Source organism: Phodopus roborovskii, unplaced genomic scaffold (assembly GCF_943737965.1).
Source record: "Phodopus roborovskii unplaced genomic scaffold, PHOROB, whole genome shotgun sequence".
Classification (NCBI taxonomy): Eukaryota; Metazoa; Chordata; class Mammalia; order Rodentia; family Cricetidae; genus Phodopus; species Phodopus roborovskii.
Window position 1 is genome coordinate 40,637,501 of NW_026125281.1, and position 12,956 is coordinate 40,650,456.

At 38.9% G+C, this 12,956-nt stretch overlaps 1 protein-coding gene across 1 annotated transcript in view; it reads right to left on the reverse strand.

Annotated features, from left to right (window-relative positions):
* Positions 1-12,956, reverse strand: part of Pgr (progesterone receptor) — a 54,809-nt gene that overhangs the window by 8,193 nt on the left and 33,660 nt on the right. Inside the window, exons 4-5 of the mRNA XM_051199113.1 lie at positions 11,551-11,856; positions 1,282-1,426 (exon numbers count right to left, since the gene is read on the reverse strand). Coding sequence (XP_051055070.1) covers positions 1,282-1,426; positions 11,551-11,856 — 451 coding nt within the window. The remainder of the gene's footprint in view (positions 1-1,281; positions 1,427-11,550; positions 11,857-12,956) is intronic.

The following is a 12,956-nucleotide window of genomic DNA, read 5'->3' on the forward strand; positions in this document are numbered from 1 at the left end:
TATACAGCAAGGGAAAAAAGAAAAAGCCTAGAGAATAGGGAAAAGTCTTTGCAAACTACACATTTGATATAGGATTGATAAAAAAATATCATAACCTAAAAATCAAGAAATCAAATAACCCAATCAATAAATGAGCTAATGAAATGAACAAACAGTTCCCAAAAGATGGAGTATAAACACATGTTCAATGTTATGAGTCATCTAGGAATAGTTAATTAAAGCTATATTGAGATTACATCTTACCTCTTACCATAATCAAAATGACAGAAAAACAACCCATGCTAATAAGGATGTGGGCAGAAGGGAGCCATTATACACTGTTGCTGGAAATATAAACCAGTCCAGCCACTATGGGAATCAGTATAAAGGTACCTTAAAGAACTAAATATGGGCCTATGTATGACCCAGCTAAAACACTCCAGAATATTCACCTAAAGGCTTTCAAGTCAATGCATTGTAGAGAACCTTGCATCAATGGTTATTGCTACAAGATTCACAGTAGACAGGCTATAGATGGATAAACAAACTCTCTCTCTCTCTCTCTCTCTCTCTCTCTGTGTGTGTGTGTGTGTGTGTGTGTGTTTCATATATACATCATATCTACAATGGAATTTTATTCAGCTATGAAAAACAAAACTATATTCTTTTCAGATAAATGGATAAAAACTAGACATTGTATTAAGCAAATTAAGTTAGATTTGGTAAAACAAATGCATTTTCTCTCATTTGTGGATTCTAAATTGCATACTTGCATGTGTGTGTGTGTGTGTGTGTGTGTGTATTATGTCATGTATGTATGTATGACACAATGACACAAAAGTGGAAGAAAACTGTTCAGAGACATGAAGAGGACTAGCAGGAGCAGGTTGGATGGAGGACAGAGTCAACATGTATGTACTAATTGGGAAATGTCTTTATGAACCCCAGCACTATGTATAGTGGAGACAGATGAGTAAGTGTTGGAGAGAGGCTTAGTAGATGATGGCCTCTGCTGCCAAGCCTAACAACTTGTGTTCAATCTCTAGGACTTCCACAAGTTGTCCTCTGATGCCCATGCTGTGATGCGTGTGTCTCCAGCCACACACTCAAAATACACAAGACAAATAAACAAAATAAATACATAAAATATATTCATGTATATGTACATGAGTAAAGAAAGGTGACTTTATCGGGCTAGGTAAATTCCAGGAACATAGCATCATCTATTGCAATGTAGTTTTCCAAATCACGCTACAGACATCCCTGTTCATAATAACAAAAGCACCAAAAGTCACGACTTACTCATTCAAGATTAGATCAGGTGCAAAATAGAGCATCTGCCCACTGACATGTTTGTAGGACCTCCACCCCAGGCCAAACACCATCAGACTCATCCAGGAGTACTGAATCAGGGTTATCTGGTCATCGATATGCAAGTTCCGGAAACCTACAAACATTTTGAAAGGAAATAATCACAGAAATCATGTGAACAACCTTGAATATCTGTGGGAAGTTGAAACAGGATACTGACATGTTTCCATGAAGTTAGGAAACACTCATAAATAACACAGCCTAAAAAGGGACGGGCGGGGGGGGCTCCACACAGCATGAACATCGGTCACTGTGGTTTAATGCTGGTGGGAATGGAAGGGCTAACTGAATTAATGATCCATTCTGGGGTTGTGCAACACCCACGTTCTGAGACCCGTTTTCATGCTATATACTATGTTAAGATGATGGAAATCAATGCTTGGATCCACACATGGGTGAGAACACGTGGCATTTGTCTTTCAGTGTCTCCTTGTCATGATATCTTGTCCTCAAGAACCCCAGCAGCTACGGTGTCTGCATAAGATTTGAATAATATCTGTACAAGATCAAGCCAGTGGGCATTCCAGCATGGAGAGGGAGAGACTCAGAAGCCCCATGCCTTGTTGAGGACCTATGGAAAACTGATGGATTCTCAGGGAGGGAAAGTCGGTTTTCATTAAGGATGTGGCTCCTGGTAGGTCAACCAGACTCTAAGGAATGACCCCATAACAATGAGTTTAAGAGCAGAATAAATTTGACCCAGTGAATTATTAATGGAAAAGAAAGAAAAAATAGGACAAGATTTTGAGAAGGGAGAGGGAGAAGTTGGGGGAGAAGTAGGAGAGAGTTTGTATCAGTTGCATCAGTGAAACACTTAAAGAAGAACATACAAGACATTGGTTTTGCTTATGGAGGCAAGGAGGATTTAAACATTCTTTTTCAGTAGCTTTCCCCAAATCTGAAATAAAGGCAAAGAAACAGGCTAAAAGTAGCAAACTGGGCATACTTGAGAGACCTCAAGAATATTGATTGCAGTTGACTACATGGACTTGAAGCTCACTGTAACTTACAACAGCTGAATAATGAAATTAGATTTAATATTTTAAGACTAGATAGAAATAAATATTTTATATGACCATCAAGCCCTTTCCACAAACCTCTTTGAACACCATTTCCTTAAAAATCCACTGACTCCCATTTACGAATGACCTAACTCAGAAATAAAACCAGAGCAACATTTAATGCATTGGCTATTGAGGGAGAAGGTATTTCTTTCACTGTTAGACATTCAGGTTCTCTGCACATGCTCCTGATGGCTCGATCACCATGGGGATAGTTGAGGTAGACACCCAGGTTCTCTGTGCATGCTCCTGATGGTGCCGTCATCATGGAGATAGTTTCTCTGTTAGACACTCAGGGTCTCTGCATATGTTCCCATGGTCCTATCCCCAGGATATAGCTGAGGGATGGCACTTGTCTTAGCATTCCTTAGCCTCCATGGAGATGAGAACTCAAATGTGCCCCCTAAAACACATATTCTAGCAACCTCCTGCTTTTTTTTTTTTTTTTTTTTTTTTTTTTTTTTGATGCACAACTTCAATGTTGAATCATGTTCCTTCTCATTATTCCTTTCTGTCTCTGCTTAACTATTGAGTTCCTCCATTTGGAATCTGACAAAAGTAAATGTTGCTACTGGGGAAACTAGATAGAATGCCTGCTGCCCTCTGCATTGTGCTTGGTGTGGTCTGTAAAGCACATACTGCCAGGGTTTTAATCTGAATCTGTAATGACAGGTTGTGGTTATTTACTGGGAGTGTGGTCAACAGTACTGATGGGCTCAAGGGGTGCATCTGTGACACTAGTTCATTATCCCATCTCAGATGTCTCTGTTTGTGCCTTATTCCGCCTCAGTTGAGTGGATCCCTGGTGCCCTCCAGAGGTTGTTTGGTTGTTTTTCTTCATTACTGATTTGAGATGCAAGTGTTTTTCCTTTCCTTTCCTTCCCTTCCCTTTCCTTCCCTTCCCTTTCCTTTCCTTTTCTTCCTTTCTTCCTTCCTCCCTCCCTCCCTCCTTTCCTTCCTTTCTTCCTTCTTTCCTTTCTTTTTTTTAATGATTAGAATAGTTTATTTTCTTGTGTTTTGATTATGTTGGCATCCACAAATCTAATTTACTTTGTGGCAGAAAGGCTCCATCCAGCCAAGAAAAAATGTGGCATATGATTTTCATAATTTCTTATTTTCTTCAGACTTAACTGCATATGGTATGTTATTTCAGAAAAAGTGTGAATTTTAAACACAATGTATCTACAGATCTACAGAATAAGTATTGCTGGTCATTGACTATTCAGCAAAGTAGATAATTCTTTGATAAAATTCTGAAACAATTGATAAGAGACATAAATACCTTTATTTTTTTTATCCTGAAGACTCCACAAAGGAGGCATATTTAGAGCTTTGTGTAGGTGTGATTTCAAAGTCTCTGGAAATAGGTCTAAGCTCCACTGCTAACTTTAGCATCGATTGAAAGCTACATTAAACAAGTTAAACCATAAAGATAAAGATACTAATTCAACCAGTTGTTAAAGATTCAGGATAACTGCACGTTTTATTGAGGAATATGCAAATATTTATTAATCCATCAGTGAATCTTGCAACAGACTGCTCATTGGACTAATGACTATAGGAAAGCCACTAATCATTTCGAGAAGAAATCTCCAATTTAAAACAAATTAACCATACATAGTTTGCGTTCTTTTAATCTTTGCTCTGAGGAGAAGGGGCAGGATGATTAAGAGTTCAAGTTCATCCTTGGCTACGGAGTAAGTTATAGGCCACTGGCTGTGTGAGAACATGTGCATATATACATACATTACATATATATGTATATATATATACAAATATATATGTGTGTGTGTGTCTATGTATATGTATACATATGTATATGTATATGAAAGAAGAAAAAGTACCCTAAAAACAAAATGAAATCAAAATGATAAGCTAGAAGCATTTCCTATATGTTAATGAAACACAAATATAATTAAAATATAAATGCTGCAAATGGCAATAAATTTGGAAGACAAATTAGACATCACTGGCCTAGGAAAACAGCTCAGTCAGTCAAGTGCTCATCACACAAGCATGAGAACGTAAGTGTTTATTCTCAGCATTCATATAAAAAGCCAAGTTTGCTGTGTTGCATAATCCCAGAGCCAAGGGGAAGCAGAGACAACTGAATTCTTAGAGCTCACTGCCAGCCAGTCCATACAAAGCAGTGGGCTCCAGGCTCGGTGAGAGACCTCGTTTTAAAAAATAAGGTGGAGAACATCTGGGGAGAACACTAATGTCAACCTCTGGTGCCACACATATGCACATTTACTTCTACATGTAGCCATAATACACGAATCGATGCATACAAATTACATATATACATACCACTAAGCATTCTTGATGAAATGTATATTTGGAATATTTTTAGTATATTGATTCCATATGTATTATTTTATTTATCAGAATGTGTTATATCCATATATGAATTTCATTATATATAAAATGACAGGCTAATAGAAAGTGAGCCTCAATTAATTATACATACAAAAAATTAATAGAAAGTTTAGTATGATCTCCAATAATTCATTCATTATTATCTATAATATTCCTGCCCACTTCTAACCTTTCTAATGCATTTTTAAAATTTAAATATTTGATATAACTATGATAGTATTTTCATTTTAGCCTTTGCTTTATAATAGTATCTCACTGGTTTGAAAACTTTAATATTTAAAGTTGTTATACATATGTGATTTCTTTTTCTTCTCTGGAAATTCTATTCTGCTTGTGTTTCTATGCACTTTATTCTTGATCTTATATTTCTTTTGTTTCACTCTTGCATTCTAGGCCTATCAATATCTTGAAATGAGGGGCTTTTACTTACTCATAGTATAAAAGGCAGCTTTTATTGAAATATTTCAAAACTTACCGAGTTAACTAGCATTCATAGCAGAACATGTATTTCCATCTGATAGAAAAGTACTAAGAAAATAACCCACTCTCTCTACCTTTTGGAGGTGTATCTGTGGAAAAAGTCCAATGTTAAATTGACTTGAACATGGTTGGATCAGAAGTCTAATGTTTCCCTCCATTAACTGTAATACCATTCCATCATCTTATACTGAAACAAAGCCAGGAACACAGAGATCAAATTCCTGTGGTGATAATTATTAGAGAGATTTAGTGCATTTGAGATAATAATCAAACTGGAAAACCTACTCATAGGGAAGTGATGGATGATGGCTAATTGTGCTTAACAAGTAGTGTAAAAAATGTCCTTTTCTTTAAGTGTCTTGACCTAATAATCCTTGAAAAAAACATGGCTGTGAATTGTCCAGTTCTCAATACATCAGAAAAAAAGGGCATGTGAGACTTGCTTGCTGTGACTTCCAAAGTTTTGATAAAAATGTACAAGTTGTACTTCCGTTAAAAAAAAAAAAATTCACATAGTTGAAATAGTGAACCTAAACCAAGGCACAGCATTACATATCTCAGGACCTTGGGGTACAACATGTAAATGTCAACATGTCACAGAAACATGCAACACTAACATATTTAATGACTTACTGTGACCAAAACCTTCGGAGTTCATCTAAAACAACTTAGTTCTTTATTATAAATTCCACACTTTAGATTTCTACATCTTCTTATTTGTCCCTTTGTTTGGGACAGGGCAGAGGCTGATCTTTAACCTAAGACACTTCCCTGCCTCTACCTCTTCCCAAGTGTTGGGATTCAGTATGGAAAGATAAAGGAAGATTAGAGTGGGAATGCTTAAGGGTAGATAGAAACCAGAATGAAGATGTGGGTGAAGGAAAGACATCCAGGGATGAGCACAGGGCATCTGAGCAAGAGCCTTTTAGCAAATGTTCCCTAGCTTTGGTGGCATGAAAGGGAGTTAAGAGGAGACCTGCCACTTTAGTAACATGGCTACAGAAGGACCGTGGCTTTTAAAATACAGAATTTAGAGTTTATTCTGAAGTGGAAAAGGGAAAACATGATTACAATTATTTTAGAAAGTTGATTCTTGGGTTAGAGTAGAGGATTGTTTGAGAGGTGAAATGTAGGTAAAAACAGAAGGGTTGATGACCAGTAGTCATGAGGATAACATTATGATGAATCATGTATTGAATAAGAGGTGTTGATACCACTGACAACTAACTGGGCAAGGGATGCAGGAAGAGAGTGGCGAAGAAGGTTCTGAAGGGGCTGCCTGGAGTGCCATTTCTGGATACAGAAAACTGGATTTGGCTTTTGAACTGTAAAGTCAAATTGAGTTGGGAGGCCATCTGGGTAGAGATGTGTTATGAGCATTTGACATACGTGACTGAAGGGCTAGGCTAATGCCGTTACTCAAGTGTCACTGGAGTGGACTGGGAACATGAAGGCTAGCTTATTCAAATGTGCAGCGTGAGAAGCCAGTGGAACAGAGGACAGAACTCAGGACAGGGAGAATGTATGTGTGGGTGTAAGAACAAGCACACAATGACTAAAGATTTGTGGGAGAAACCAAGTACCTGGAAGGAAAGTCAGAGTTAGTGAAGGATGAGCCTCCCCAGGAAGAGTTACAGCCCCACAGGCACTGCAAGTTGTCATGGGATGAGAACACTTATGCTACTTTTAACAGTTTTACAAGTCAGCATTTGGCGATGGTGTTAGGAACTAGCAGCCAGCTGACCCCCGCCCCAACGATGGGCAGGATGCTCATGGCCATGTCATCCCTACCTCAGCTTTACCTGGCGCTTACCTGGAGGCTAGAGGACTCAGTTACGCATGCGCAAGCCTCTTTTAAAGCAAGCACACCAAGTGCTTCTCTCTCTCTGCCTCTCTCTGCTCCTTTGCTCTCTCTTTGCTCTCTCTCTGTTCTCTCTCTCTTCTGCTTTCGGTTGGCCACCAGCTACCCCTTCCTTCTCTCCCCTCTCTCAATAAACTCCACGTGGGCGCTGAGTCTCGCGTTTGTGTTTTATAGGCATTAGTTGCAGCAAAAGAACAACAGATGGTAATTTCAGTGAAATAAAGTTAAGGAATAATTTTTGAAAGTCTTTATAGAAGTCAAGTCAAATTTTACTTTCATTCCTCGTCACTTATAAAAGGCAATAATTTGAAATAACACTTTTTCCTGGGAAAAAGAACAAAAAAATCTTGCCACACTGCCATTCACTCATGCTTCAGAGCTGGAAAATAATGGAAATATTGACCTTGTCTTCAGTCTGGTTCACAGAAACCAAGAAGAGATGCTCTCAAATGGGCAATGGGTAAGGTGTCAAAGCATAGCCTTGGGTAGCCATGTCACCAAATACAGGGAAGTGACAGGAAAGGTTTGCCCTGAACTTGTCTACCGTTTTAATTCTACACTTTACTGACCAAAAAAAGGTGAACTTGAGTTTGGAATGAACACTTGTCAATTGAACTTTTGTCTTTCTATGACTTTAAGACCCTACTCAATCAGCCTATGATTTTTATCTGTGCCTTTATTCTCCACGACTAGTACCCATACAATTTTTTTTCCATCTGTTTCTGAATCATTTGCTGGTGAAATCTTCAGAAGGCCAGCACCGACTGTAGCATTATCTAAGAGTTCATCTACCCAGATACATTTTCACAGTAACTTTTTCATTCCTCTCTTGTGTGGTAACTAAAAATGCAACTTGTGATGCTATTTAGAATCTCCATATTTGACAGATGGAGAGTCATTGTCTCTTGTTTCTTCAGTTCATTTCTAATCAAATTTTATTCACAGTTTTCCTTTCCTACACCCTTAGGTACGTGGATTCTCCTAAGCTTCGTGGTTGCTACTTCCACAATTAAAGTCTCCTTCTCACTCCTTTACAACTCCATGCTAAAGACATTTGTCCCTATTTCCTTTATTTTCCTTTATTTCTATGTCTTATGCTACTGTTAGTCATCCTAGATCTCTCTGTGTGTTGAAAGCTCTTTAACAGAGGAAATGTGTGTTGTTGAGTTTTAAAATTTTGTAGATGACACATCTCTTCATGCTTTGACCAGAAATGCAGTGCTCACTAAGTATGCATACATTCCACACGAAGTCATTCACAAACAGATGCTAAACATCAAACAGAGCATATTCTGTAAGGTGGTTTATAAGTATGACGCCTTTAGGCTACGGCATCTTACAAGTTCCCACTAAATTAAAAAAAACCCTATGAAATATTATTGGACAGTGAAAAATATCAATGACAGTGAGAGTGAAGACCAAGAAGGAAAGAGGAAACCCTGTCTGGGATATAAAGAGCCCGCAGCACCCCGGAGTCACAGCTACATCACCCACTGAATGGCTCTGAACGTATGCTTTTCGTCTGATTTTGATGCTCACTTTATTCACTCAGAAGAATGATCTTTTCTGTCAAGGGACTTCCGAAAGTGAATGTGCATCGGTATATGCAGCTACATTTTCACAGTGACTATGTACATTCACAATCTGGCTTACTGGTGAGGCTCCTTTCACACACATCCATTTTTCACACAACTAATAATATCATTGAAAGTGAGCAACTGAATAAAATAACGTTCTCTTCTGGGCATAAGCAGTACCCAAATAGAAGGTGTGCCACATCTAGTCCATTCACAACGTGAGCCTGCCATCGGGCTTTTCTTCCCAGCAGCACGATTTAATTGCTAGGATCTACACTCAGCAGGCATGTGGCTGGCATTCACTGAGTCACTGAATAAGAACTTCGTGTGACTAATCTTATGTAGACTCAACTGACATCAGTTTAGAGCATCTAATAACGCTGGGCCATGCTAATTACGCTTGCCTGCTAACTTGCCTGGATTTAGAGCCAGCAAGAGGTTAAAACCCTGGTCTGCCTGCGAGGAGAGAGAGGATCCACCACCCAGGCTTGGGATTTAGAGTGGACACCAAGGTGAAAGCTCACGGAACACCTGCAATGATGACTCGCCTTCCTGACTGTGGGAGCGATGTAAACAGGTACCATACTCTTCCCACCACCAAGCTTTCCAAGTGTGATGGACAGTGCCCTCTTATGACCAAAATAACCCTTTGCTTCCTTAAGTTACTAGTTAGTGATCCACAGCACGGAGAGGCCAACAAGAACAATACCAAGTGCATGTTTTTTTTTTTCCAGGTCTTCTCAGAGGAATGTTAGTGGATCGGTCAGTCCTGAACCAACTCTGCACCCATTCTGGAGTGTCCCTTTAAACACACTGTTAGTGTCCGAGGCTAGCCTGCTCTACAGAGATAGTTCTAGGATAGTAAGGATATGCAAAGAAACCCTGTCTCAAAACAAACAAACAAACAAAAAACCCCAAAACCTGAAAAAAAAACAAAATAAAAATAATTGCACTATTTTCAATATGGTTTAAAGTGAGCACTGTCTGCATAAATTTTTATCATCTCAATGTTGCCCTTGTGCATCATTAACAGGAACAGAGGGACTCATAAAGGTGTGGCTATTATTTTGATTTGCCACATATAAATTATATTCTGCAGTATTTAAAAAAGATGCCACCAAGCCAGGCATTAGTGGCACATGCCTTTAATCCCAGCACTTGGGAGGCAGAGGCAGGTGGATCTCTGTGAGTGCGAGGCCAGTGTGGTCTACAGAGCTAGTTCCAGGACAGGCCCCAAAGCCACAGAGAAACCCTGTCTCAAAAAACAAATAACAAAAACAAAAACAAAAAACAAACAACAAGTTGCCACCAAATTCAATATATATCTAAAATTAATAAATGTTCTTTATAATTGCTTTCTTTTCTAAATCTCCTTCAACAATGGTCTCCAAAAATGCAAATAAAGGAAATAGTAACCCATAGTAATTATAGCCAAGGGATCACCATCTCCTAAGAATGAAAAAATGGAAAGTTAAGCCACAGCTGAATACCCATTTAAGAACAATTATTTTATCAATGCTATTATGACATTTGCTTAGTAAAGATCTATCACTTCACAATAAGCCTTAAATATTCATAACTTTCTTTAATGGAGAAAGTTGCCTGTGCAAGGCCTGTCAGCTGCAATAAAGCGAATGAAAACCTGGGCATTCTGACCCATCCACAGAATTACCTCATATCCATTAGAATACCAAGCTCCATTAACTTTTCTCAGTATGTATCTTTTTGAAAGTCTAACAAACAAGAATCTGTTTTTCTGTTTCAAATAACCTTGGGTGTTCAATAACAATTCATCTATTATATTTCAAACCTTTCAGGTAGAATAATAGCCAAGAAATGCATTCAGGCAAACTAGGAAGAAATTCTTAAAAAACAAAACAAAACAAAACAAAAAAACTAATTGAATTTCTTCCAGGACATAAAGGACATAATGTATTTAATTCTTGACCATGTGTCAGAAAAATGAACAGTACAAGGATGTCATTGGTATGAGGAGCATGTGATTTTTTTTTTGGAAAAATTATTCTGATTCTAATCAGGACATTAAGGCCCACACTAACAATTGCTAGTCTTTGCCTGGTTCTGCCATCTAAGATTCAACCAAGTGAGAAATGTATCCTCATAATTCTACCAACCACTTGGCTGCTAAAGAGCTGTGCTGAGGGACAAATCTTGCTGATAAAGTAAGTGAAATACTTCCATCAAAACACATGTACTACAGCTGGGCCACATCCCCTTTCTTGGGGAGCGTTGAGAGAAAATGGTGATTGAAGTTTACTTGTCTTCCCAAATATCTTACTAACATCCGGAATGTCGCATTCTTCACTGACTAGAAATTAAAGTTGCTGAGTACTGTTTTGGTTTGTGACATGAATAGGCATATTTGATTTTTTATCTTGCACAGACTTAAAACTTTAGTTAGGTTTTAGAATGAACTTGACACTGTAAGGAGTTGGCTAACATGTCTTTTCTGAATTACTATATTTGTGGTTTGACACATACAGTTTTGCTAGTTTTAAGTGTTTCATGTAGTTAGTTACCAGTCATCCTCAACATGTATTCCATAGTCAATACGAATCATGTGTGTGTGTGTGTGTGTGTGTGTGTGTGTGTGTGTGTGTGTGCAGGTATTTCAGGGGATTGAACCCAGGGCTTACACATGTTAACCTAGTGCTCTACAAACTGAACCAAGCATACACGTGAGACTTTAACAAGAATTTTGAATTGCTCAACACATGGTACTGTTTACATGATGGGTTGACTTACGTGACAGACTATTTTAACATCCAGCTAGTGCCACAAACATAATACCTTTTAACGTATGTTACTACATCCAAATTACCTGGCAATGACTTAGACCATTTGACTACTGAAAGCAGTTGCCTCTCGCCTAGTTGATTGAGACTGGTCAGCAAAGAGCTGGACGTATCGGGTTTTGTGTTGTCGTGTCCTGCGTAGATCACATCAGGCTCAATGCTCATGAGCAGGTTGATGAGTGGGGGGATCAGCTGCATTTCCTGACTTGGTGAGAAGGTGATTCTCTGGCCTAGGGGCTGGCTCTCATTAGGAAGTCCCACTGACTGAGGGAGAGCAACACCATCGAGGGTTCTCATAACTCGGACTTTATTGAACTTCTTAAACTTCCGACCTACGGAGAAGACCAAAAGGGAAAGAACTTTGTGTAAACACATAGGAATTCATTATCCTAGCATTGTATTGTCTTCTTTAAGCCTTATAATCACTGTGCTGTAGATTTTTATCATTGATCAGAAAGTGAAAGCTGGACAGGCATGGTGACACATACCTGTAATCCCAGCTCTTGAGAGCAGGAAGATCAAAAGAACATCAAAGCATCCTTCCTAAACTACACAGTGAGTTTAAACCAGCCTGAACTACATAAGACCTTGTCTGAGAGAGAGAGAGAGAGAGAGAGAGAGAGAGAGAGAGAGAGAGAGAGAGAAGGGCTTGGGCATCAGATTTGGGTTAAATAATAGCTGTACTCTCTGGGTTAGTTGGGTATATGTAGTCACATCAGGACTGAGCAGAGGTTATCAAGCTCTGAGTTAGAAGGCGCATGGGAAGGCAAGTAGCATTTAGGGGACACCAAAATCAGGACTGGTCAACTGTGTAACAGGATTGCCTTCCAAAACCTGTGGTCCAGGCTACATGCGTGCAAACAGGGTTTCATGATTGTGAGTCTTCTTTTGGATTTTATTCTTTTAAGAATCTGTTATAATTCATACTCATCATGTAAGCCCCACAACATCTTTCATAGACTTTCAGCAGATTCATATGTTTCTTAAAGTCAACCCATGTACTGCTACAAGATCAAAATAACCAAGATTAATACTATTGTGATAGTTTGCATGTTATTGGCGCCCACAATTCCAAGGGGAGTGGCACTATCAGGAGGTGTGGCCTTGTTGAAGTAGGTGCAGCTTTGTTGGAGGAACTGTGTCACTGTGGGGGCGGGCTTTGAGGTCTGTTTTGCTCAAGCTTCACTCAGTGTGACAGACAATTTCCTGTTGCCTACAAGATGTAGGACTCTCAGCTACTTCTCCAGTAATACATCTGCTTGCACGCTGCCATGTCCCACCATGATGATAATGGGCTGAACCTCTGAACTGTAAGTGAGCCACCCCATTAAATAATACTTGCCATGGTCAATGGTGTCTCTTCATAGCAATAGAAACCACAACTAAAACAATTCTTTCCTAAACTAAGGGAAGACATAATTTCACCCTATGA